Genomic DNA, 27115 nt, shown 5'->3' with positions numbered 1-27115 from the left:
TCTCAGATGGCAACGAAACAGATTATAGACGGGAGGTGGAAGACCTGGGAAGATGGTGCACTGAGAACAACCTAGCTCTCAATGCTGGCAAAATCAAGGAACTCATAATTGACTTTCAGCGGGATGTTACTCATGCCCCCCTACACATTAACATGTACAACCTGTCCCTCAGGATTCCCTCCAACAACTTGCCCACCACCGATGTCAGGCTGACTGGTCTATAGTTCTCTGGCTTGCCCTTACCACCCTTCTTAAACAGAGACACCACATTAGCCACCTTCCAGTCTTGCTGCGCCTCACCCGTGACTATTATTGATACAAATATCACAGCAAGAGGCCCAGCAATCAGTTTGCAAGCTTCTAGGGTATACCTGACCAGGTCCTGAGGATTTATCCACCTTCATGCATTTCAAGACGTCCAGCACTTCCTCCTCTGTAATATGGATATTTTTCAAGATGTCACCATCTATTTCCCTACATTCTATATCTTCCATGTCCTTTTCTACAGTAAATACTGATGCAAAATACTCATGGAATGAGTGGAGAGTGTCAAACTCCTGGGAGTGGTCATCAAGAACAGGTTTTCTTGCACTCTTCATGTGGATGCACTGGTTACAAAGGCCCAACAACGTCTCTTCTTCCTCAGGCAGCTGAGGAAATTTGGCATGATGGCGAATACCCTTGCCAACTTTTATAGGTGCGCCATCGAGAACATTCTGTCTGGATGTATCACTCGCTGGTATGGCAACTGTACCGTTCAAGATCGGAGACGGTTACAGATGAACTTGGCCCAGACAATCACAAAGGCCACTCTCCCATCTATAGGATCCATCTACCAAACCAGTTGTCAAAGAAAGGCCGCAAGCATTCTCAAAGATCCATCCCACCCTGGCAATGCTTTTCTACAACCTCTACCATTGGGGAGAAGGGACAGAGGCCTGAACACACGCACCAGCTGTTTTCGCAACAGTTTCTACCCCACTGTTGTTGGAATACTGAATGGACTCACAAACTCTTAGCATTCGCCTGTATCTGTGTTTTTGTTTTTGTCACTGTTTACCTATTATTTACTATCTATGCTACTTAACTCTGTGATCTGCCTGTATTGCTCACAAGACAAAGCTTTTCACTGTGCCTCCGTACATGTGACAATAAATTCAATTCAATTCAATTCAATTCAACGAGAATCCAGGGAACGCATATTCCTGTTGAGAGAAAGGAAAGGTTGGTAGGTATAGGGAATGCTGGAGGACTAACGAAATTGAGGGTTTGGTTAAGAAAAAGAAGGAAGCATATGTCAGGTCTAGACAGGACAGATTGAGTGAATCCTTAGAAGAGTATAAAGGCAGTAGGAGTATACTTAAGAGGGAAATCAGGAGGGCAAGAAGGGGACATGCAATAGTTTTGGCAAATCGAATTAAGGAGAATCCAAAGGGTTTTTACAAGTACATTAAGGACAAAAGGGTAACTCAGGAGAGAATAGGGCCCCTCAAAGATCAGCAAGGTGGCCTTTGTGTGAAACCGCAGAAAATGGGGAAGATACTAAATGAGTACTTTGCATCTGTATTTACTGTGGAAAAGGATATAGAAGATATAGAACATAGGGAAATAGATGGTGACATCTTGAAAAATGTCCATATTATGGAGGAGGAAGTGCTAGATGTCTTGAAACGCATGAAGGTGGATAAATCCCCAAGACATTATCAGGTGTATCCTAGAACTCTGTAGGAAGCTAGGGAAGTGATTGCTGGGCCTCTTGCTGAGATATTTGTATCATAGATAGTCATAGGTAAGGTGCCGGAAGACTGGAGGTTGGCTAACATGGTGCCACTGTTTAAAAAGGGTGGTAAGGACAAGCCAGGGAACTATAGACCAGTGATCCTGATGTCAGTGGTGGGCAAGTTGTTGGAGGGAATCCTGAGGGACAGGATTTACATGTATTTGAAAAGGCAAGGACTGATTAGGGATAGTCAACATGGCTTTGTGCGTGGGAAATCATGTCTCACAAATTTGATTGAGTTTTTTGAAGAAGTAACAAAGAGGATTGATGAGGGTAGAGAGGTAGATATGATCTATATGGACTTCAGTAAAGCGTTCAATAAGGTTCCCCATGGGAGACTGATTAGCAAGGTTAGATCTCACGGAATATAGGGAGAATTCACCATTTAGATACAGAACTGGCTCAAAGGTAGAAGACAGAGGCTGGTGGTGGAGGGTTGTTTTTCAGACTGAAGGCCTGTGAGCAGTGGAGTGCCACATGGATCGGTGCTGGGTCCGCAACTTTTAGTCATTTATATAAATGATTTGGATGTGAGCATAAGAGGTACAGTTAGTAAGTTTGCAGATGACACCAAAATTGTAGGTGTAGTGGACTGCGAAGAGGGTTACCTCAGATTACAACAGGATCTGGACCAGATAGGCCAATGGGCTGAGAAGTGGCAGATGGAATTATTTCAGATAAATGCGAGGTGATGCATTTTGAGAAAGCAAATCTTAGCAGGACTTATACATTTAATGGTAAGATCCTAGGGAGTGTTGCTGAACAAAGAAACCTTGGAGTGCAGGTTCATAGCTTCTTGAAAGTGGAGTTGCAGGTAGAAAGGATAGTGAAGAAGGCGTTTGGTATGCTTTCCTTTATTGGTCAGAGTATTGAGTACAGGAGTTGGGAGGTCATGTTGCAGCTGTACAGGACATTGGTTAGGCCGCTGTTGGAATATTGTGGGTAATTCTGGTCTCCTTTCTATCGGAAAAATGTTGTGAAACCTGAAATTGTTCAGAAAAGATTTACAAGAATGTTGCCAGGGTTGGAGGATTTGAGCTAGACGGAGAGGCTGAACAGGCTGGGGCTGTTTTCCCTGGAGTGTCGGAGGCTGACGGGTGACTTTATAGAGGTTTACAAAATTATGAGGGGCATGGATAGGATAAATAGACAAAGTCTTTTCCCTGGGGTGGGGGAGTCCAGAACTAGAGGGCATAGGTTTAGGGTGAGTGGGGAAAGATATAAAAGAGACTTAAGGGGTACCAGTTTTACGCAGAGGGTGGTACGTGTATAGAACGAGCTGCCAGAGGAAGTGGTGGAGGCTGGTACAATTGCAACATTTCAGAGGCATTTGGACGGGTATATGAATAGGAAGGGTTTGGAGTGATATGGGCCGGGTGCTGGTAGGTGGGACTAGATTGAGTTGGGATATCTGGTCGGCATGGACGGGTTGGACCGAAGGGTCAGTTTCTGTGCTGTACATCTCTATGACTCTATGACTCTATGACTCTAATTACTAAAGATCCTTAGAAGGACTTTCCAAACCCACAACTAATTCTATCCACAAGGACAAGGGCAAACAGATGCATAGGTATATACGACCAGCTGCAATTTCCTCTCCATTTTACTCACCATCCTGGCTTGGAAATATATTGCCATTCCTTCTGTGTTGCTGGGTCAAAATCCTGGACTTCCCTCTCTAACTGTATTGTGAATGTACCTCCAGTAGATGGGCTTCAGCAGTTCGAGAAGGCAGCTCCCTTCTGAAGGGTAACCAGGAATTAGCAATAAATACTGGTCAGCCAGTGTTGCCCACATCCCACCACTGAATAACTTAAAAAAAACAACTCCCCGTAGATTTCACTGAGTTTAAATAACAGTATAAACATCAAAACACTGCTGCTAACTAAGCAACAGCTAATAGAAATCAGTCAGAAAGTAACTTGAAAGCAGTTGACGATCTCTTTGAATTGCGATGCTTGGTTCTTCACGTTCAGCTGGCTGCAAAATGTCATTGCTAGTTTCAAATGTGCAGATAACACTCACAACCACCCTACTGGCGGTTCCAGAGACTGACACAGATGTATTCACGAGAGAAAGTTGTTCATGTACATCCGACCAGTACATCGTAAAACCATGACCTAAATTTTAACCCAGAGGGTGAGGTAAAATATCTTGTTTCATTAATTCAGCAACATCGTGGCGAGTGGCAACACAATATTGAGTCACTATGGATGAGCTTAGTCAGCAGTTAACTTGCATCAAAATGTACCTGGATGTGCTTAATTTTGGCACAGAGCAAAAATGAATGTAAAATGTTGATTGATGGATTTAATTGTCACACGTATTCGTGAAAAGTGTTGCAAAATGTCGCCATTCTCCGGCACCAGCTTAAAACACCGAAAATAAATCAAGGCAGAGAATGGAAAGGTACAAAATAAGGAAATGAAGTTAAGACTTCAAGTTTCCAGTTGTTCTGATGAAATGCTGAACCATGGGCCTGGACTTTAGGCTGCTCCACCCTAATGCTGAGACCAACATCAACACGATGCAGTGTGGCAGCCTCGGGTCCCTTTGCCACACTGCTGCCACGATAACAGAGTTGCATTTCTTCAGCACCATCTTCCTGCTGCTGATCTCAACAATGTAAGGTTCAATGTTACTCAAGTCAGGCTTTATTGAGAAGGAAAACATGTAAAGTGCCCCTTGTGAAATGAAGTTCATTTTGAGACATTGAGTAGCAGTGGAACAAAGGTGCAGAATATATATTTCTGAGCGAATATTATGGTACCAGGCAGTTAAGATCCTGTTGTGGTTTTCGGTGAACAGCAATGCAGAGCTAATTAACATTGAGATAACCTTTGCAGTGTTCTAGTTGGCTGTTTTTCGCAATAAAAGGAAATGAGGCAAGCAAGGATAAAAGAGGTTAGTTGACATGTTTTAATCTACTTTCAAGTCTTAACGGTGCTCAAAGGCCACTTTTATTTGTTTCGTGACTTAAGTATCTGCCTACAAAAAATACAAACGGACAAAATAATCATGGCATATCTGACACTTTTTTCCAAACTACTCATTACTATTGGTAAGTTAATTCTCTTTCTTTTAAATGTATTACATTATTATTTCCTTGATGTCTTGTAAAGGAATCTCTGTGGGTTTTTATTTTAAACTGAGCTAGTTTTGATGTTGTAATGTGCAATTTTTTGATTATTTGTGAAGTTTTATGCTCCTTATTGGTGCTCCCTGTACAACACCATTGTGAGCACATGACCTTCTGTACTAAAGTGTGATTTTGGCATTCTTTCTAACTTCCATGCCCATTACTATTCAAGAACTAACCAAATAGTTCTAATTTACAGCTGAATTCAAGATTCTTGCATCCATTATAGTACATTAAAGTACAGTCTGCTTTCCTCCCACAGTCCAAAGATGTGCAGGTTAGGTGAATTGGACATGCTAAATTGCCCGCAGTGTTAGGTGAAGGGGTAAATGTAGGGGAATGGGTCTGGGTGGGTTGCTCTTCGGAGGGTCAGTGTGGACTTGTTCCACACTGTGAGTAATCTAATCATTACTTTGCTGAAATGTTTGGCTCAAAAATGATAAACTAAGAGGGAAGCTCCAAAACACGCATGATGATCTTGAATTCATTTAACCACTTGAGCCCTTGAATGATATTCAAATATTACTAGTTTTTTTTTCTGCTTTTAATGCCCATAATGGATTAAAGGTGATAAATGGCTTTGTAACTGGAGGACATGTGTTATTCAGTGAAATTTGTAGTTCCAGAGAAAACTATACTATAAATCAAGATTTGTAACACCTTTGTGATTTTATTAATATCAGAAATCATGGTAAATTCAGTATGCAATCAACATGGATAATTTTAATTGTATTTTAGTAGCTGCCTCAGGTTTTGCCTTGATTGGGCATTATGCCCCTCATTGATGTTATTTTATACCATAGATCTGTAGATCAGGAATTGTGTTCATTTTTGGAAAGACAGATTCCAAAAGCAAATTATTCTTTTTTATAGCTGTGAAAGCAGTAATTCTGAGGCCCAGCTACCAGTGAAGGCAGTTTCTAAATCTGTTAATATTAAGGAGTAATGAGCCCTAGATAGTGGATGCATCTCCTTTTGGGACGGACACACACACACACACACACACACACACACACACACACACACACACACACACAGTTAGCGAAAAGGTGTATCTCATCTGGAAATGACATTTTTTCAAAACTATGCACTTACTGGAAGGCAGAAATGTCTTATCATGCCAATTTTTTCTTTTGGCTAAACTTGAAACTGCCTGAAGATCTGACCAAAAACTCCATGCTAGATTGTCAGCTAATATATATGTTGTTAACACAAGTTTCTAGTAAACCCTTAAATGCAATTGTTTTCTGATTGATAATCATTTTACGCTCCGAAATCCTGCTGCTAAAGATAACACTTCTGCCACCTTCATATCCTCCGATAACAAAATGCAAACTGCTCAAAACATTTTAGGCAATACCCTTGTTTATGTCTTCAACAAACTAAAGCCTGAGATTTTTTTTTCAAATTTGTTTCTGGAAATGTTTTAGCTAAGATTGTCACAATAAAATTATTTTAGATGTGGCTCAAATGAGCTGGGACATGTGCATGATTTGTAGCGGCAAGATGTTATTGCTATATAATTAAATAATATCGAAAATTATTTGATTAAACAAAATGAATCTATTTGATTAGACTCCGGATCAGATTTTCATTAGATATACTGCCAATTGCATGTGGAAACAATATTTTTCAATATGTTTGAGTGAATAACCAAGAAATCTGAGGTTTCTTTTGAACTGCACAGCCTGTTTATTTCTTTAGAAACAATCAAAGATTGCATGTCTGCAATACTGTAAAGGAAAGCCAAGTGCTTGCTTTATTCAGTGTGAAATGCCAATTCTTGTAAAAGAATCTAATGCATCAAGTTAAGAGGGTGTCACACCATTAATACTTCATTTACAAAACCTAATGATTACAAAGAATTGTCACAATCTTCTGTTTTGTTCGCTTTTACCCTTTATCAATAAATCTATGTTTTACTCAAACGTGAGTGCTGAGGTCTCATGAGATCCTTTTATTTGCAGTCCATCAGCTATTTGTCCATTTCCAATAATACCTTCTCTGCCAGCTCTGTCCTATTTCGAATGCAAGTCAATATTTGGAAGTGTTAATGCGGAAACATGTCCCTCAGCCGAACTAGTCCACGTGAAACAAACAAAAAGCGTCACTGGACTCGAAACATTGACTCTGTGTTTTTCTCCATAGATGCTGCTAGACCTGTTGAGTTTCTAGGTCAAAATTAAATTGGTGCTGGAAAAGCACAGCAGGTCAGGCAGCATCCATGGACCAAGAGAGTCGATGTTTTGGGAGAGAGCCCTTCAGTTTCTTCCAGCAATTTCTGACTTTGTTTCTGATCTTCAGCTTGGGCAGTTCTTTGTTTTATTTTAACATTTAATTGTCTCACCTCTTTTATCAAAATACATTACCTCATGCTTTTCTGTAGAAAATTCCATCTGCTACTGAAAATATCAATTCTGTCAGCCTCTCCATGCCCTACGACAGTCAATTGATATGAGTCTTACTCTTTGCTACCCTTCCAAAATCACATCATGGGTAAAATATTAAAAGATTACTCTGTACTCCAATATTCGTGTTGCAGATCTGCTTCAGTGGGCATTTATAAATCTACATAATGAACTTACCTCCATAGAGATATGTATGAAATTTCTCTTATTCATACATGATGGCAGAATGCTGTCTTTCCATGTTGCCATATCCGGCCTCAGCCAAGGTTAGAGCTCTAGATGTCCATAGTAGTGGTTTTCTCCATGTACTGGCCATTCTCAGTCCTTTTATAGTAGTATCTACCTGCAGAATGACACATTTCTTTCTGTCATAATATGATAGACTTATCTCCTGGTACATTACCTTGCTGCGTTTTTCAAAATCCTTGTTGTATACTTTCTCAAGTAAGTCCAATAAAATGGGTATCATGATTTCCCTTTTACATGTTGACTCTATTTGATTATTTTGAATTTTAATATTCCCTGCCATAATATCATAAATAATAGTTTGAAACATCTTTCCTGTGACAGATGTTAAGCTAACTGATTAATTGTTTACTGCTTTCTGTCTCTGTCCCTTTTTGAGTAAAGGTGTTGCATTTACAATCTCCTCCAATCTAGGGAATTTCATCAGACAGTTATTTTAAAACTCTACGCTAAAGTCCATCAGGATCCAGGGATGTATAAGCCCACAACTCCATCATTTTGCTCAATACCATCTCCCTGCTGATGGTAATTTTGTTGGATTCCTTCCTCCCTTCCATTTCTTGGTTTATAACTTATTGTGGGATTTTTTTTATATCTTCAAGAATAAAGCATGATGCAAAATGTCTGTGCAAATTAACCAGACTTCTTTTTATTTTTCTTTATTAATTCCCCAGATTCATTTTCTATCAGACAAAAATTCATTTTGTAAACTTTTCTTTTTGAAATATCTGTAGGCACTCTTACTATCTATCTGTATATTTCTAGCTAGCTTCCTTATATTCTAATATTTGTCCCCTTATTAATCCTCTGTTGATTGTTATTTAATATTCTGTTCAATATTTAGTTCTGCCATTTGTCTTTGGACAATTATATAACTTCTCTTTAAGTTTGATACGAACTTTAGCATTTCTCGTGAACCACAGGTGACGGCTCGAACATTTCCTGCTTTTACTTGTGCCTCCACCTTGGACCCAGATATCATATATTGTTCCTTTATATTCTGTGTATGTCATCACTAATTCTTACTGGAATATATCCTATCTCACTTTAAGGCCCAAAGGTAGATATAGGAACTTGTACCATCCAAAGGGTTTGGGGAATAGCACCAGCAGTGGGTATCTCACATTCTGTTTTATACTTCTGGCATTAATCTTTCCGAAAACGTTCACCCCTGCCTGTCCTGGTGTGATCTCTTCCAGTGTTGGAATAGGGAGATGATCCCCCTTTTTGTCTTGATTAAGATCTTTGGAATTCAGGTAAATTCCCGGCCCCATCCATGTGGCTTCCCTTCATCACGTTGTAATCTACTCAATCTGTTGTTTCGAACTCCGGAGGTCGCCTGCTATGTTTCCCATCTCTTGGAATTCTCTTTCAAGCTTTTCCTTCAGTTATAATGCATCTTACATGGGAATAAATCACTGAACTCATTGCTCAGTCAGTATGATTGTCCTCAAAACGACCAAAGCATCCAACCATTTCATCGAAACATTCTGGGTTCATTTGCAACAGATCTTCTCTGCAGCTGATTCTAAGGTACTTTTCAATTTGTTAACCATCTTCAACCCTCAGTATAATTTACCTCATGATTTGCTGAGATTACTTGCATCTCTCTTCAACTGTTCAGCCCCAGGATAGCAGGAACACTGGTCTCAGTAATGCAGAATATATAATAAGCATCGTTTCCTTTGTGGATCACCCTGATTTGAGTTACTTCTTCTTATCAAATCAGTTCCTCAATATCCAGCTGGCATCACATTGCTTAGATTCAGGACACCTTTCTTTGGATAATTATTTTTTTCTGACAAATGTTCAGAAAAAAACTTGCAGTATTGTTTGAGGAGGGTTGACCTTACTCTGTGCCCCATTATCAAGCTTCACTCACTCCCACTGAAGTGGGCTTTTTTTTTCTCACTATCATCCTGATCTGAACGGTTGTGAGAATCTCTTTTCTCAGGAACAGTCACAGTCATATTCAGACACTAATATAATTCCAATGTCTAGAGGCGAGGGTACGGTGCTGGAAAAAGTTCTTGATGAAGGGCTTTTGTCCGAAACGTCGATGCTCCCGGTCCTGGGATGCTGCCTGACCTGCTGTGCTTTTCCAGCACACTCTCAAATCTAATCTCCAGCATCTGCAGTATTTACCTTTGCCTGATTCCTATGTCTATCCTGTTCTCAAACCCACTGGCATCTTCCAGGTTACAGGATTTTCCCTGTATCCTCAGCTCTGGTCATTTGTCTGTTACCCTCTTCCTTTTGTTCTACTTATACTTTCCCAGTAACTGGTCTTTCCATCAACTCTGCTGATCTGAGCTATGTGAAGTACATCTTTCTGTCTGTGAGTTCACGTGATCATCCATAGCTTCAGGAAATCTTTCTCGTTAAGAAAACAAAAATTGAAAGAACTACAAATGCTGGGAATCAGAAACAAAAACAGTAATTGTTGGAAAAACTCAGCAGGTCTGGCAGCATCTATTTCAAGAAAGCAGAGTTAATGTTTTGGGTCCAATGACCCTGCTGAGTTTCTCCAGAAATTTCTGTTTTCATTTGAAATAAATGAAAATTGGCATTCACTTGTTCCTCCCATGGTGGTCATTCATTAATGGACAATGAATTGCCATTCGATTGTTGGAAACTGTTTCATTAGAGAGCATCATAAACCCAATCGGTCCTTACCCAATGTCTACATTTATGTACAGGAGTCACTTGATGACACTTCTAACAACCCAAGGTCAATTCGAGTTGTCAAATTCACAGTCTACTTAAAATCAGCTCTTGCATCATGGACTAGAAAGAGGCATTGGTCTGAATGGTTCAGTTTCTCAGCATGTAGGGTCTGTTACCATGCTGTATGACTCTATATGGTGACATGTAAGTAATTGGTAATCGGGTCAGGTCATGGCAGAAATTATATTCTTTGTCTGAAGAGCTATTCGAATAAATGACAAGCTAATTAGTTTCCTTTTATTAAAGGTATCTTGGATGTGGTAACTGATGGTGAAGCCACAACCTCAAGTCAAACAAATGTAACAGAGTTTTTTCACCCTGCTTCAGTATTTGATCCTGAAACGAATTTCAGCACAGTTTCACCTAGTGGAGAGACTTCGAATCCTAAAGGAACATTGGATCTTGGAATCATAAAAGCTTCTGACAACCATACTTCTGTAACTACTGAAATATCTAGTAATCCAAATACTAGTGACACTCAAAGTCTTAATCAAACAGAAGAATATGGTAACAACTCCTTCCCGGTTGACAGCTCCAGTGCCAGAACCACAGTCCTACCTAGTTCAACAGTGTCACAAAAAGTACCAATAAGTCAGATGCCAGACATAGAGGTGTCTTCAGCAGCCACAATGACTTCGATTGTCAGCACTTCAGGTTTCAAAGGAAGCAGCACTTTGTCACCTTATAGCACCTCAGCTATTTCTGATGGAGCAGCAAACACTTTGGGTAAGTCATTTCCACATTGTACCAATTAACGTTGCACTAAGACCATGGATCAATTAAAAGAAAATCAACCATTGGAAATGAAATCTAAAACAAAAATATGTCTGAACGGGATTTTGTGTTACAATTCCAGAAAGATTGTCAGATCTGACCCTGAGGTGGGGCTTAGTTATCTACTCGTGTTGATTACTATGATGGGTCAATGGAGAGAAGATAAACAGAAGCAGTTTGCATGCAACTTTATGATTGATACTGTTTTTTGCTGCTATATTTAGGCACCACCTATTTTAACACTGCAGAACATAGTCATGCCAATATGCCTGAAAGGGGTTGATAAGGGAGGTTGAAATATTTTTATGGCGAGGATAAGCATAACAGTTCCTTCCTGTGATGCCGGAGCAGTGTTCCAACCTGCTTACTCACCTTCCATTGCTGCTGACCACACGTTGCTCTGATTTTCTCCTTGGGTTTCGAACTGTCATCCAACTCCAGCAATGGGCGACAGGCTTTCTTCCTCCCAGTTGTAGGTCGTGCTGCAAAGGCACAGGCAGCATACCGGTCCAATCAAATGGAAACCTGACCATCGAAAGAGTTTGATCTCTGCGTGGGGACATTGAGCAAGCATCTTTGTTTTTCTTCCCACTACATCTCACATCAAAATCACCGATCCTCAAACAAATTCTACATCACATAATTACAAAAGTATAAACAAAACCAGTCTCTGTGATGCAAATGATCAGCGTGTTCGGCTGTTAACCACCCAGGGACACATCTATCACTGTTCTAGGGTGACACGGTGGCTCAGTGGTTAACACTGCTGCCTCACAGCACCAGGGCCCTGGGTTTGATTCCAGCCTGGGGTAACTGTCTGTGTGGAGTTTGCACATTCTCCCCATGTCTGCGTGGGTTTCCTCTGGGTGCTCTGGTTTCCTCTCACAGTCCAAAGATGTGCAGGTCAGGGCAAATTGGCCATGCTAAATTGCCTGTATGGTCAGGTGTATTAGTCAGGGACAAATGTATGGGAGTGGGTCTGCATGGGTTACTCTTTGCAGGGTCAATGTGGACTTGTTGGGCTGAATGGCCTGTCTCCACACTGTAGGGAATCGAATCGAATCTAAAATATACAGAGGAGCTAAGTTCATGCTGTCACTGATATCTGTTGCAGTTGGAATTCTATGGAGGTGCTCCCTATTGCCTGCCCTAAATTTAAAGGAAAAACAGCAAGCATCAAAGAAACAGCATGAACAATGTCCCAAGGGATTTCGATTGATGTTTCATTGTGGTTATAATGGGTGGTCAAGAGAAATTCTGATGTAAATGCTAAACCTCAAGGGTACCTCACTGGTAGGCCGTAAACTAGGACCATCCTTCAAACACTGAAATTTACCATTTCTATTAGTTTCAAGAGCTTCCAACTCTTGAATTAATATAGAAAAATAGAAAATAGGACCAGGAGCAGGCTGTTCAGCCAACTGAAACTGCTCTGTCATTTAATATGATCATGCTGATCCTCTCTCTGATTGCCATAGTCCTGCTCTCTTAATGCGGTGAGGAAACTGTTCCTTTCTTATGTATTTTCAGCTACTTGCCCTTCACAGACTTACATGGAAAAGATATCCATAGGTTCACGAAATGCTCAGTAAAGACATTCTTCTTCATATATAATTAGTAGGATAATATGTCAGACTCTCTTTGAATATTTTATGCACTCAGTTAAATCAAAGCTGACCCTGATAGGGTTTGGAAGATGTCATAATCCAATTTGACCCTTCTTTTAAAGTTATTAAGCTGATGTATGAATGTTTATGATTGTTGGAAAGAAAATAATATCTAAGACTGCAGGTGTACTGTAGGTTCAGTGTAACGTCCTCAAATGTACAGTGTTATCTTACTTCACAGGAATCCTAATTTTAAGTGTTCTTTTTGAATGTTTAAAAATGCCAAGGTGGATTGCTGCTCATTCCTGATGGCAGAAAGTAGCTTTCTACTCTGTCAACTCTTCAATTGTTAAAAGTTACATCGACAGCAAAGGCTGGAATCAGCACTTTGTCCGGACTGATTGCACATTGAATGGAGCTCTGTTTTCTCTCATTCAACACCAGTGCAACTGAACCACATAAACATGGTTCCTCACTCAAATTACTATGAGAAGGGTAATTGGTCTGTAGTCGTGAAATCAGAGCTTAAAAGAAAAGCATAAACTTAAATTTTATGCTCATTGACCATTTTAGGAATCAATTTTTAAAATTGCTACAAGACACTGATTACATTTTGTAACCATGTTACTTCAATCTAAATTATGTAGAATAACAGATACAATGTGATAAAAATTAACAGATAACAAGCTTTACTGTAGTAATAGACAAAAGCTGAATATATCACATATCATATGAATATATTAATGTATTTAAACCCTTAGGACTTCTGATTGTATTGTGTTTTATGCGAAGTAATTACTGTTGAAGTGCTTATACCACAGAGAAATGAAGAAAAGCTTTAAAAGAAGGCAAACCATATCACAGTAAATTCTAAGCTGAACTGTACTGAATTAATCTGATGTCATACATATGCATATAAATCCATGCACAAGGAGAAAAAATGTGATCTAAATGAACAGAATTGTTCCGTAATGTGTATTGAGTACGTCAGCGGATATTTGTTTTGGTTTAGTATCCAGTACCTTAGCAGCAATACATCATCAGTCAGATGCCATTCACATTGGCAAAACTGTCTCACAGACATTTAAATTGATGACAGTTCCAGCCAGCATGGAACTGTACTTAATACCAGCGGACACACATGCTTGAACCATGATCTCACGTTGAAATGTTCTAACAGTTGCCCAGTATGATCTCATGTCCTTTTGGGTATAGGTCTCCGTCTCTCGGAAACACTGGGCATTGCATTCTTACTGTTGTGAGATCATCGACTACAACACTATTTTGGTCCAGGAAACATACCCATGTTTAGATCCTCAGCCCATATCCTTAAATGTAGTCCTCTAATCTAGCACATACCGGCCCCCCCTCTCCCAATAACCAAGTCCTTCTGTGAGTTTCACATGCTTCCTTTGTGGAAGTGAAGGACAAGCTCTGCTTCCTTTTGTCAGTATTAGCCAAAGTATTCCAGATGCTGGTAAAACGAAATGCAAAATAAACAAAATAGGAAAGTTATGATTAATGTCTACCAAATTGCGTTTTGATGAATACATTTCTTCCATTGCCTTGGTCTGCATAATGAACGTACTGTAGAAGAAAATATCACATATTTCAGTTGAATTATACACTTTACAAATATGTGTTTCTGGCATCAAAAGAGAAAATGCTGGAAAATCTCAGCAGGTCTGGTAGCATCTGTAAGGAGAGAAAAGAGCTGATGTTTCGAGTCTAACTGACCCTTTGTCAAAGCTAAAAAAAAGGCGAGAAATACCTTGTTTCTGGCATGTTTAAAAATCACAGCTATTGAAATTATATCATGTTAAAATAAAGAGTTTTTAAATTCTCCTTGGTTGCTGGATACAATAGAAAACATTTCTCTTCTTTAATGTTCTACTAATTAGAATTAAATGAAACTTCCTTATCTAATGACGTTCATACCAGTTATAGATGCTGATCAAATAACCATTCAGGGAGCTATTTACTTAATATGTGATTTACTTGACCATCCTTAATCTTGAGGTCTAATCAAGTACAGTCAACTTGTCATTACTCATTAAATCTTGAACTGAACTCAGCTATTCCCTACTTCTAATTATCAGCAGAAGTCCAGCAGTGCAATTTGGGGGAAAAAAAACTTTCAATTTCTCTAACGCTCCCTACCTTACCCCATCCTTCACTGTTAGCATCAAACCTGAGAATTAACACAACAATGATTTGAGGAATGACTCTGCACTAATTCTATCCATTCAACTTGTGGGGGAATCTTTTCTCTGATTGTTCGCCCCCATTATGGGATTTATCCTTTGAGTTTTGGGACTTTCAGGAGCAAATTTGCTTCCCTACCCCGATCTCAAACCTCCCCCCCCATGTAACTTGAGTGTTGAGTAGAACGCTTCATTTCACAAATGAGCAAATAGAACACTAATTTTAGCATGCACAGATTACTTGGAACGGAAGTTGGCGTCTCGAAAGGCAACAAAATTTCTGGTGGCTTTCTTTGTCCTTGCTACTTGAGAGGTTTACATCAATGAATGGAAGCATTCTTAGATTAATTAAAAGGACAGTCCTGAATAAAGCTTCTGGTGAATCTCAAAGGGTTTAGAGAAACAACGTCAATTGACTATTGAAATTCAGTAAAACCATCATTGTTGGGTGAAGAGATCACAATCGGCACATTCAAAACAGGAGTTTTTCTCAGATGGAACATTGTGGCCATATCAAGGAAAGTCTGCCTTGATTGAACACAAGAGCAAAGCAGATAAGAACACATGGAAAGGGAGAGAAGAATACTTACTCAGACCCACTGAAATTTGACATGATCAGGGTCGATCTTCTACCTCAATTTCACTTGACCTTTAGCTCCCCAAATACATGATTCACTAAGAGACGAAAGCTCAATTTCTTTACAGCTTTATATAAACCCAACGGTGAAGCATCCAAAACTCTCTTTGGTATGCACTCCAGTGGTATCCTCTCATTGAAAGCAATAGTTCCTCATTTTAGTCCTAAAGTTCCCTTATTCTAATACTCTGTTGCCACGTTCTAGATTCCCCAGCCAGCAGAAACCATCCAGGAGAAGGTGAGGACTGCAATTGCTGGAGATCAGAGTCAAGAGTGTGTTGCTGGAAAAGCGCAGCAGGTCTGGCAGCATCCGATGAGCAGGGGAATCAACGTTTCAGGCCTAATGAAGGGCTCCTGTCCGAAATGTCGATTCTCCTGCTCCTCGGATGCTGCCTGACCTGCTGTGCTTTTCCAGCACCACACTCTCAAGCAGAAACCACCTCTCAGTTTCTACTAACTCCAGACCCTTTAGCATCTTGAATAGTTCAATGAGATCACCTCTCATTCCCAGAAGACATTGACTTAATTTATTCAACCTTCCTTCACAGGATAACCCCCTTCATCCCAGGAATCAATCAAAGTAAATATTGCCTTCAAGAGAAAGATATCCTCCCTTCGATATGGATATTAAAATTGTACACAATATTCCAATATCACCAAAGCTGTCTACAACTATAGCAAGACTTGCTCACTCTTGTAGTCCAAGTCCCTTGCAATGAAGGTCATGTGTTGTTTGCTTTCCTAATTGCTTGCTGTACCTGCATGCTATCTATTTATTTTTCCTATATTAGCACGCTCAAGTATCTCTGAACATTAACAAGTAGTAGTGTCATGCTGTTAAAAACACATCATTGTGTCCATTCTTGCCATCAAAATGAATAACCTCCTCTCACTCACAGGCAGAACTTCAGCCTTTAGAGAGGCAGGAATAATTATAATATTCTGTGATCAGCGTCATGAGAGAGTGCAACATGATAAGGATTAGAAAAGACAGAATCTGGAAGTAGCTGTGTAAGAGATGACGTATAAGGCCAAATTTCTATGATGAGCTAAAGAAACGATCCAGAACAACAAGGGTTAGTCATGAGCAGTCACATCATCTGACCTGGTACATCAGAGAGTCTTCTGACATGCTACAACAGTACGTCTTCTGAGATGGTACAATGGAGCTTGATTTCTGAAAGTCAGAGTGAGAACGTTCAGAGAGATGGTATCAGGAGCAAGACTGTGTCAGTAGGATTTTAACTTATTGTTGAAATGTAGACTTTACTCTCCTTGGAGCGTTACCTAACCCTCTTGATTGAACATGAAGTTGGTGGGGTTTAACTTGAAAAAAAAAGCTCACGAGTCGAGTGTTGTAATACCTATGAAGAACGTGTTGGAGAAGCAAGCAATGTTCTTTCATATTAAAGAGAGATTGATATTGATGTCATTTGATTTTTTAAAAATGAAATAAGATGGTGTCTGCTTTGACCCACATCAGTTGGGTATGAATGAAATGGTTTTGTTATTGCATCATTGCTGCTGACTTTGCTTGGGGATAGTCCCTGAACTCTTATTTTTCAGATGTTGCGAGTAATCTAAATTATGTCTATGTGTAAAAATAAATCTGATATGTGATTACATCCATTCTATGCAATGAACTTTCATTTGACACTGATGAATACCATGATGATCACGGTGTTCTGTTGTTACAATAATAATCACACAATGTTATGTTATTCTCAGTTGTGAACTTGATGAGCCGTGGATTGTGGAATGGTTGTCTGCACAGCTCACTCTCAAGTGAAAATAATGGTCATAGTCAGACACTAATATATTTATTCAGAAGTGTTGACATATAGATCTGCCACAGATAAACCGCACTCTGATCTGACTCATAGTTAAAATAAAACTTGCACTGCGAGTTTATATCTGCTAACAGGATGATACTGCAGACTTATACTTGTCTGCCAAAAGTAAGCTGTACAGCAATGAAATGAGTAAAAGAGAAAAGTGCTCATCTTTCTTAAAAGTTAATTAAAGTTTCTAACATTAAGAAGAGACTGTTGGCACTAGCTACCTAGATCTCTTCTCTTTTCAAAATGCAGAATAATTTTCCTGTTTCTTGTGTTCAGCAAATTACTTGAAATTTCAGACCCATCCTAAACTGTAGATCCCCAATTCATCACAAGCAGCTCATAAAAATAATACAATTTTGAGAGTTGCTATCAACGACAAAAAGGACTCTGCAATTTGAGTCTGAAAGCTAACATAGATTATGCTGCTCTGAACAGTTATATTACTCAGTGTCCTCTTGATTTCTGTCTGCCATTTTGACCAGTCTAAGCTCAAGGCTCATATGACTGTCATGGTACAAATTTTGTTGTCTCTGCCAGGAATAATTGATTTTCTGTCATGAAGGCACTTGAGATTGCTTTGTGAATGGATGCATAATGCAGAAAAAAAGTCTTTAAATTAGGCTGATTAACTTTACCACTCCCATCGAGTTAGTTTATATGGCACTCAAATCATGACTTCTCTCAGTTTCTCCTGCTCTGTTGTTATTAATTAAGAAAACGGGTTTCTGTTTATGTTAAGGTGGCAGTGTAGGAAAGTCCCTGAGAAAGTTGGCCCTCTTACATTTCAAAACTATTTTCTTCCTTGCTCTTTCCCTTAGGTTTTATTTCCCCACAACTTTCCATCACTTGAATGACCATCAGCTCTCAGGCCTCCTCAGGTACAACTGCAAAACACATTTATTTGGATGCTCATGAAAGACAACTCAAATGTTTTTGTTTTCTCTGTCACATGAAGGATTGCTCACATACACCATTTAAGTTTAACATATGAGCAATGATTGCATTAAAGCAAATCCACACTAATACCACCCGCAGTGGTAACCACAAGGGACAGATCATTACTTTTAGTCATTTTTCAAAATAAATAGTCACTGAATAAACAAATTGCCCTCGATGCATGAAAGCTTTGTAGCTGAACCAAGGCTTAGCCATTTGATAACACAAAGGTTATTCTTTCAACCAGCCAATTGTTTCCAATCATGGACATAGGATGCTATGTAAGAATAAAGTTGCGATAGTCTTACCAGAACATAAGGTTGTTCTCTCATTGGAGAGAGACAACTTGTGGAATTTAACCTAATGGTCACAACACCTTCAATGAGGAGAGAGATTTAGAAGTGGAATTGTTCATGGTAACCTCAGCTGGTGTTGAAACTGACCCCATGCTATTAACATCACTAACTCGTTGTCCAACCAACTGAACTAAACCAACCCACATGCAAACAGATAGACAAGACATATGAACTAAAAAAAAAGAAGCTGGATTAGCCCACACACCCTTTCAAGCTTACTCCACTGAGTATGATTTGATTTAATTTATTATTGTCACACGTACTGAGATATAATGAAAGGTCTTGATTTGCATGCTATCTAGACAAATCACACTTGGATAAATACATCAGGGTAATAGAACCAAATGCAAAATATAGTGCTGCAGTTACAGAGAGGGTGCAGAGGAAGATCAACTTTAATGTATGAGAGGTCCATTCATTAGTCTGATAACAATGGGGAAGAAACTGTTCTTAAATCTTGGTAGTTATTCAAACTTTCGTATCTTTTGTCCGGTGGAAGATGGTGTAAGAGAGTATAATTGGGTTGGAAGGGATCTTTCATTATGTTGGTTCTTTTCTTAAGGGAAGTATGGACGGAGTCAATGAATGGAAAGCTGGTTTGCCTAATGGACTGGGCTGTGATCACAACCATCTGTAACTTATTGCTGTCTTGGGCAGAGCAGTTGCCACATCAGGCTGTGATGTGTCAGAACAGGATGAATCAGATCCAACCCTCAACCTTCTCTACTCCAAGGAAAACAACCTGATCATATCCTGCCTCTTTTCAAAGCAGAAATGCTCGATCCAGATATCCTCCGGTAAATCTCAATTGCTCACTCTCCAAAGCAATCTGATCCTTCCTATAGGAGAAAGTGAGGACTGCAGATGCTGGAGATCAGAGCTGAAAATGTGGTGCTGGAAAAGCGCAGCAGGTCAGGCAGCATCCAAGGAGCAGGAGAATCGACGTTTTGGGTATGAGCCCTTCTTCAGGAAGAAAGGCTCATGCCTGAAACATCGATTCTTCTGCTCCTTGGATGCTGCCTGACCTGCTGCGCTTTTCCAGATCCTTCCTATAACATGGTGGTCAGAATTGCACGCAGTACTTCAGCTGAGACCCAAGCAAAGTTGTGTACACCTCCAATATGGTCTCCTTGTTCTTATAATCAAGGTGAATTATTTCACAGTTCCTCAGATTCCGCTCTATTCTCACTTTGTATCCCATTCCCCAAACCTATCTATATTTCCTTGCAACCCCTTTGTGTCCTTCTCTCATCATCAAACTTGGATACGTTATCCTCCGTTTCTGTTAGTCATTAATTTGGAATGCAGATGGCTTAAACTCCATCTCTTTTCAAGCATCATTAAGAGGCCATCACTTAAATAATGGTCAGAAAATGTGGTATTCTCTAAGCATTATTGAACATTATGACCTAGGTAATGGTGTGAATGCTGACTGAACAGTATCATTTTCTCTTCAACTTTCTATCGATCTTTGAGCTTGTTGTTGTACAGATTAGTGTCCCCTTCAGGGAATCTGAGATCTTTGCAAACAGGGCATCCAACTGTGTGCCTCTTTTGTCAATCAGATTGAAGGATTCTTAATTACTACTGCGAAATATATGAAAAAAAAGAAAGTTAGAATGTACAGTTGAATGCTTCTTCAACGTTTAAGAAAGAAAACCGAACAAAATAAGGAAGCATTAAGCCAGGGATAGAAAAAAAAAACACATAAAGAAAAAGAGAGACAGAGATTGACACTATCCTCTGTGGCAAAGAATGAAGCGCCTGAAGGCTGCTCCACAGCAGGAAGCAGCACGTTTGCCCAGGACTGGAGAGGGTAAAGATAGAACATAGAACATAGAAAAATACAACGCAGTATAGGCCTTCGGCCCTCGATGTTGCGCCGACCGAATCCTACCTAACCTACACTAGCCCAATAACCTCCATATGCCTATCCAATGCCCGCTTGAATGACCATAAAGAGGGAGAGTCCACCACTGCTACTGGCAGGGCATTCCATGAACTCACAACCCGCTGAGCAAAGAATCTACCCCTAACATCTGTCCTATACCTACCACCCCTTAATTTAAAGCTGTGTCCCCTAGTAATGGCTGACTCCATACGCGGAAAAAGGTTCTCACTGTCAACCCTATCTAAACCCCTAATCATCTTGTACACCTCTATCAAATCTCCCCTAAACCTTCTTTTCTCCAATGAGAACAGCCCCAAGTGCCTCAGCCTTTCCTCATACGATCTTCCTACCAAACCAGGCAACATCCTGGTAAACCTCCTCTGCACCCGTTCCAGTGCCTCCACATCCTTCCTAAGATCTTGTCATCACGGAACTAATGACAGCCAAGGCATGGTTTATGAGAAGCTAGGAACCAACTTTTCTTTAGTTGTTAATTAATTTTACCACAGTGTTTAATACCAAATCGAGTATAGTTTGACTGAATAAGTATCCCCACTAAGAAAAGTTAATGCTTAAAGTGTGGTCGTTTAGGAGTATAATTAAACTTCTCAGACTATGAAAAATTCATTTGCATCAAAATGGGCAAGGGCTAGCATTAACTAACAAGTTTAGTAAGTATCCATCAAGTAAAAGCAGCAACTCGGTACATGTATTGCTTGGAAGCTGAAGCTTCTCGCGAGGTACTCGATAATCACTGGGAGGAACTGGCAAATTTGGAGAACAATTTTCTTCTATTTGTAAAATTCATAGAAGTTGCTGTCAACTTAATCCACAGTAAATCTGATAGCCTCATCATTATTTTTATCACAAAAGTCAGGCCAATATGTTTTTAGGATTTTGAATCAGATGATTTCCTTGTGCTCAGATCCAAAGGTCACCCCGACCTCTGAGCTTTGTTGCCCTGTTGATCCAATTTTGAATGTCATGTAATTGTTAAATTACAAGTTCAGGGGTTGAAAGATGCACTGTATTTAGTCCATGCAAAACATCACAAGCCATCTCAAGACCTCTTACACTTTGCAAAATGGTAAACACTCTGATTCCATGGTATTGGCTATAAGTTATGGAATAGATTTATTAATAATAACAGATAAGCCACAGCAAAGATAATACTGCAGCTTTTTTTTGATATATAGAATTGCGCTTTCCCTTTGGTTACCAAAAAATAAACAAATGCAATATTTTGCTAACTCTACTGATACTAAACCTGCAACTAGGCAGTGCTAAGGGTTATTTGAGTCAAAAAACGTCTTGGTTTTCTAAATGGCCATCCTGATCTTTGCACATGGATCAGATAAAGAACGATTATGCCAATGTTATTTCTCATATTAAAGGAAATGTGTACTTATTTCACAGTGATTTCACTTACAGGAAATAATGCACCAATTCAGTGCTCACTCATTTAACTCAATGAAAACCATTCACCTATAAAGTCAAAATTTGGTCAGATTATGGCGGCTTACTTTGTCAAGTGTGGTCAAAGCACTTCCATTTGGTTGTCACATGGCAGTCAGGTATAAGTTGCACTCAAATTTACATTGATTTTTCCTCAAAGTATTTGCATCATGAAAGCAAAATATTCCTGTGCCATTGGCCAAAGTTTTTTAAATAAATAATTTATTACTTTTTTCTTAAAACACTTGAAATATTTAAGAGGACTAACCTGGAGCAGTTTTATTAATCACAAAAACTGTACATTATGTGTCATAGTCTTGTCTATCATCTCTGACTAAACCCAGCATGACTTAAAATGCAAAATCTAGGTCAGAAATGTGCAGTCCAGCGATTTTGAACGTGCCAGCTTAACACAGTTCCACCTCACCACTGTAACCCACACCTACATTGGACTATGAAATAGAGCTGCATTAAATTACACAGGCTACAGATTTTGGTCCTCATTTAGCACATATACTGTTAATCGAGAGGATTTCCTGCTTTTATATATGCTGTGGTTAAAAAGGCTGACTGTCAACTTAAGACTTTTTTAACCTTGGTTTTTCTTCTGCCTGAACATCCTTGCTACTTTGGACAGTTAATGCCCTCTAATGCAGGAAACGTCTTAGGTTTAGTTGAGCATCAATTCATAGCGATATTGGCAACAACCGGGTACTAGACTGAGTTCAAAATGTTTATTCAAAATGTTACAAGACTTTGGGATTTTCTACTCTGGAGAGTTGTGAATATGGTGAGAATAGTCAAAGCAGAGATCGAATGGATTTTTGTCTGTTGGGCATTTGGAGAGTATTATGAGCAGCTAGGAAAGTGAAGTTGAAGATAAAGCTTAATCATGATCATGTTGAATAGTGGGTCTGGCTTGATGGACTGTATGATCTTCTCAACCTCCTCTTACATTCTTCCTTAATGTATTATACAGGAGCCGAGGTCGTTTTCTCAGTAGGATCCTGAAGCTTTGATTTGATTTAATTTGATTTGATTTATTGTTGTCGCGTGTACCTTAGTACAGTGAAAAGTTTTCCTTTGCGTGCAGCAGAGTTCAGATCATGACATACACGACATACAGATCACAGGGTGATTTAATAGAATGAGACATACAGAGTCATGGCTACACAGGAGGTACACAAAAACAAGGTCAATATGAGATTTGAAGTTTGAGGGGTCCATTCGGCAGTCTGATAACTGCGAGAACGAAGCTGTTCTCGAACTGTCGGTACATGTAGTTAAGCTTTTGTAACTTCAGTCTGAGGGAAGAGGTTGGAAGAGATTGTGACCATGGTGGGAGAGGTCTCTAATAATGTTGGCTGCTTTTCCGTGGCATAAAGAAGTATAGATGGAGTCAGTGGATGGGAGCTTGGCTCCCATGATGGTCTGTGATGTGTTCACAACTTTCTATAGTTTTTTTCTGGTCCTAGGCAGAACAGTTGCCATACCAGACCGTGATGTACCCAGATGGCATGCTTTCTATGGTGCATCTATAAAAGTTGGTGAGGGTCCTCATGGATGAGCTGAATTTCCTTCGACTCCTGAGGAAGAAGAGGTGTTGTTGTGCCTTCTTGACTGTCGCATCTAACGTAGGTAGTGCAGGACAGATCGTTGGTTACAATCACCCCCAGGAAATTAATGCTTTCGACACTCTTCACTTCAGCTCCATTGATGTTGGCAGGGGCATGTCCTCCTCCTTTCTTCCTGTAGTCGATAATCAGTTCTTTTGTTTTGCTGACATTGAGGGAGAGATTGTTATCTTTGCACTACAACACCAAACGTTCTATCTCATTCCCGTATCCTGTCTCATCATTATTTGGTATCTGGCCTATAATGGTGGTGTTGTCAGCAAACTTGTAGATAGCATTTGGTTGAAATTTGGCCATGGGCATACAGAGAGTACAGTAAGGGCCTGAGAACCCATCTTTATGGGGTGCAGGTGTTGAGGGTTCTCATGGAGAAGGTGCTGCTATCTAACTTCACTGATTGCCAGCTATGGGTGAGGAAGCTGAGGATCCAATTGCAGAGGGTGAAGCAGAGACCTCGGTCTTGGAGTTTAGAGATTAGTTTTGTCGGTATTATGATGTTGAAGGTGGAGCTGTAATCGATGAGTATTAGCCTGACATAGGTTATAATCCAGATGTTCCAGGGATGAGTGATGGGCTAGGGAAATGGTGTCTGCTCTGGATCTGTTGAGCTAGTAGGCAAATTGCAAGGGTTCAAGGTAGGTTAGGAGGCTGGAATTGATATAGGCCAAGACTAGTCTCTCGTAGCACTTCATAATTACGGAGATCAGACCTACAGGGTTGTAGTCATTGAGGCACACTGCATTTGTTTTCTTTGGTATTGGGATGATAGTGGTCCTCTTGATGCAGGTGGGGTGTTCAGGTTGTAGCAAGGATAGGTTATAGGTGAAAGATGTCAGTGAATACCAGCTGATTTGCATAGGATCTGAGTGCATGACTGAAGATTCCAACTGGGCCAGTTGCCTACCTTGCGTTCCCTCTCAGGAAGTCCAATCTGTCTGTAGCAGTGACTGAGGGAACAGATGTGCTGGGGCCCTCGGGACAGGTGACACCATCCCACTGGCATTCTGCTTGAACCAAGCGTAAAAAGTGTTGAACGCATCATGAGGGATGAGTTTTTGTCTGTTATTCTGTTCGGCTTCATTTTGTATCCTATTGTGTCGTGTAGATGTTGCTGCCAGGTGTCCGTATAGTTAGGTTGGATGCCTAACTTGGTCCGGTATTGCCTCTTGGCATCTCCAAAGGCCTTGCAGAGGTTGTATCTGGATTTCTTGTAAAGGTTTGGGTCATTGGATTTGAACACCACATGCTTGGTCTCCAGTAGGCGATGTATTTCCCAGTTAATCCATAGTTTCCAATTGGAGAATATATGGATTGACTTCTTTGGCATGCAATCGTCTATGCGCTTGCTAATAAAGTCTGTGACATTGGTGGTGTACGCGGCTAGGTTGTCCACTGAGCTCTTGAAAATGGCCCAATCCACTGATTCCAAGCAAGCTCTTCTGCTGCTTCAGACCAGTATTGTACTGCTTTGTGTGCTGGGTCCTCACGTTTCAACTTCTGCTCGTAAGCGTTGTGATCTGACTTTCCAAAGTGCGGATGGGGTATGGAGCCGTATGCACCTTTGATGATTGTGTAGCAAGGATGTTCAGCCCCCTGATGGAATAAGAGGCATGTTGATGGAATCTTGATAGCATCTACATCTGATTGAAGAGCTTTGATGGAAAATGGCTTGACCTCAAGAAGGTGCATTATGTAATACATCAGTTTGATGAAAGCTTTTCACAATTGGCAAGTGACTTATCAAAGGCTCAAATTACTATCAATAAACTGTCATTTCCTAACGTGAAAACAAATTTTGCCGATACTAACATTATCGGAATGCACAATAAATCAGGTTTCAGCAACTCCGCAGATGATTGGTTACTTGCCTTTTCCACAGGCTCTGAAAGGAAAGCCACTATTGTTTGAGATGAACGTACTAAAGAGTAGATGAAACGTCAATGTTGCATGAACTGATGAATTCTTGACTATGAATCCTAAGGTCCTGGGTTTATATCCCATTCCAACATTTGAGTGCGCTAAAACCAAGATTGATAACACGGTATAGAAGATGCTGTCTGTTATCTTCCAAATGAGATGTTCAACTGAATCCCCAGTTACCCCTTCAGGTGAATGTAAAAAATGCTAAGTCACTGTTTTGAAGAAGACTATTTAGACTACTTTTTAACTCATCAAACCTACTCAGATATTTAATAAGAAAATGACTGATCTGCTTGTTCTTAAAATTCCACACTCTGCATTTACCCATGACACCCTTTGAGATCCTAACCTAACACGTATCCATCCATTAAAAAATATTCAATGACTTTATCTCCTCCAGAGAGTTCTGAAGTTGGACATTCTCTGAGAGAAGAAACGTTCCCTTAGCTCCACCCTGAAAGGGTAATCCCTAATTTTGCAACAGTGTGTCCCTTAGTTCTGGACTCACCCACAAATGTCAACATTCACCTTGTCAAGATCATTCTTTGAATTCATAAAATTTAAACGCCTCCTCCCCCCAACCCGAGTGAACACAAACCTGGCCTATCCAATTTTTCCTCATAAAACAATTCATTCCTTCCAGCTACCAGTCTAGCAAACCTCCTCTGAACCATTTCCAAATAAGGAGATAAGACTATAGACAGAATTCAATGCCTACTCACTAACCCATTGTAGCTGATGCCTTCGGAAATCTCTGAACTTTGAAGATCAGCAGTTGATCTCTGTTTAAGTAATACTTGAAGATCTATCCCTCAATCAATATCAGAAAAGATGATTATCTGGTCATTGTCATAATAATAACCACATGCATAATTTTAAATGAAGTGTTAATGAAATGTGGCTGTAAGTTGGTGATGCTGATCCAAATGACAAAAAGAAAATTTTTTTATGTTTCCTTTTGTGACCTCTGGCATTATCAAAATATTTTGAAGTTATTGAAGTATTTATGAAGTGTTGTACTGCTGACAAGTACAACTACCAATTTGCACGCATCATGATTCCACAAACGTAGAAACGTTGAAGCAAGTGTAGGCCATTCAGCCCTTTAACCCTGCTTTGCCATTCTAGATCATGGCTGATCACCAACCCCAATGCCGCTCATTCATTACCCTCCGATGTCATTAGCATATAAAAATCTATCGATTTCTGTTTTGAAAATACTCAGTAATCGAACTTCCATATCCCTCTGAGGTTCTAAAGATTGGCTGCTCTTTGAAAGAAACAAATGCTTCCTCATCTCAGACTGAGATAGTTTGCAATTTTGTAGATGTTAATGAGATGATGTCTCATTGGTCTAACCCTTAGAGGACACAGTTCCAGTCTCCTCAATTTGTCCTCATCCTGATCTTAGTCTGGGGAAGCCTTCAAATAAAATAAATGATCTGGCTTGAACATTTAATATTGACCAGGACACCAGCAGAATCATTTCTTTTTGAATGGTGCCGTGGGACATTAACTTTCAAGGGTAGTGTCATTTGAATATTTCCACTTCCTCAAGAC

At 39.8% G+C, this 27115-nt stretch overlaps 1 protein-coding gene across 1 annotated transcript in view; it reads left to right on the top strand.

Annotated features, from left to right (window-relative positions):
- The first annotated feature begins 4721 nt into the window (after window positions 1-4721).
- Window positions 4722-27115, top strand: part of LOC132820656 (uncharacterized) — a 131781-nt gene continuing 109387 nt past the window's right edge. Inside the window, exons 1-2 of the mRNA XM_060832873.1 lie at window positions 4722-4841; window positions 10547-11026. Coding sequence (XP_060688856.1) covers window positions 4799-4841; window positions 10547-11026 — 523 coding nt within the window. The 5' untranslated portion in view covers window positions 4722-4798. The remainder of the gene's footprint in view (window positions 4842-10546; window positions 11027-27115) is intronic.

Source organism: Hemiscyllium ocellatum, chromosome 1 (genome assembly GCF_020745735.1).
Source record: "Hemiscyllium ocellatum isolate sHemOce1 chromosome 1, sHemOce1.pat.X.cur, whole genome shotgun sequence".
NCBI lineage: Eukaryota > Metazoa > Chordata > Chondrichthyes > Orectolobiformes > Hemiscylliidae > Hemiscyllium > Hemiscyllium ocellatum.
This window is presented reverse-complemented; position numbering and strand designations above follow the sequence as displayed.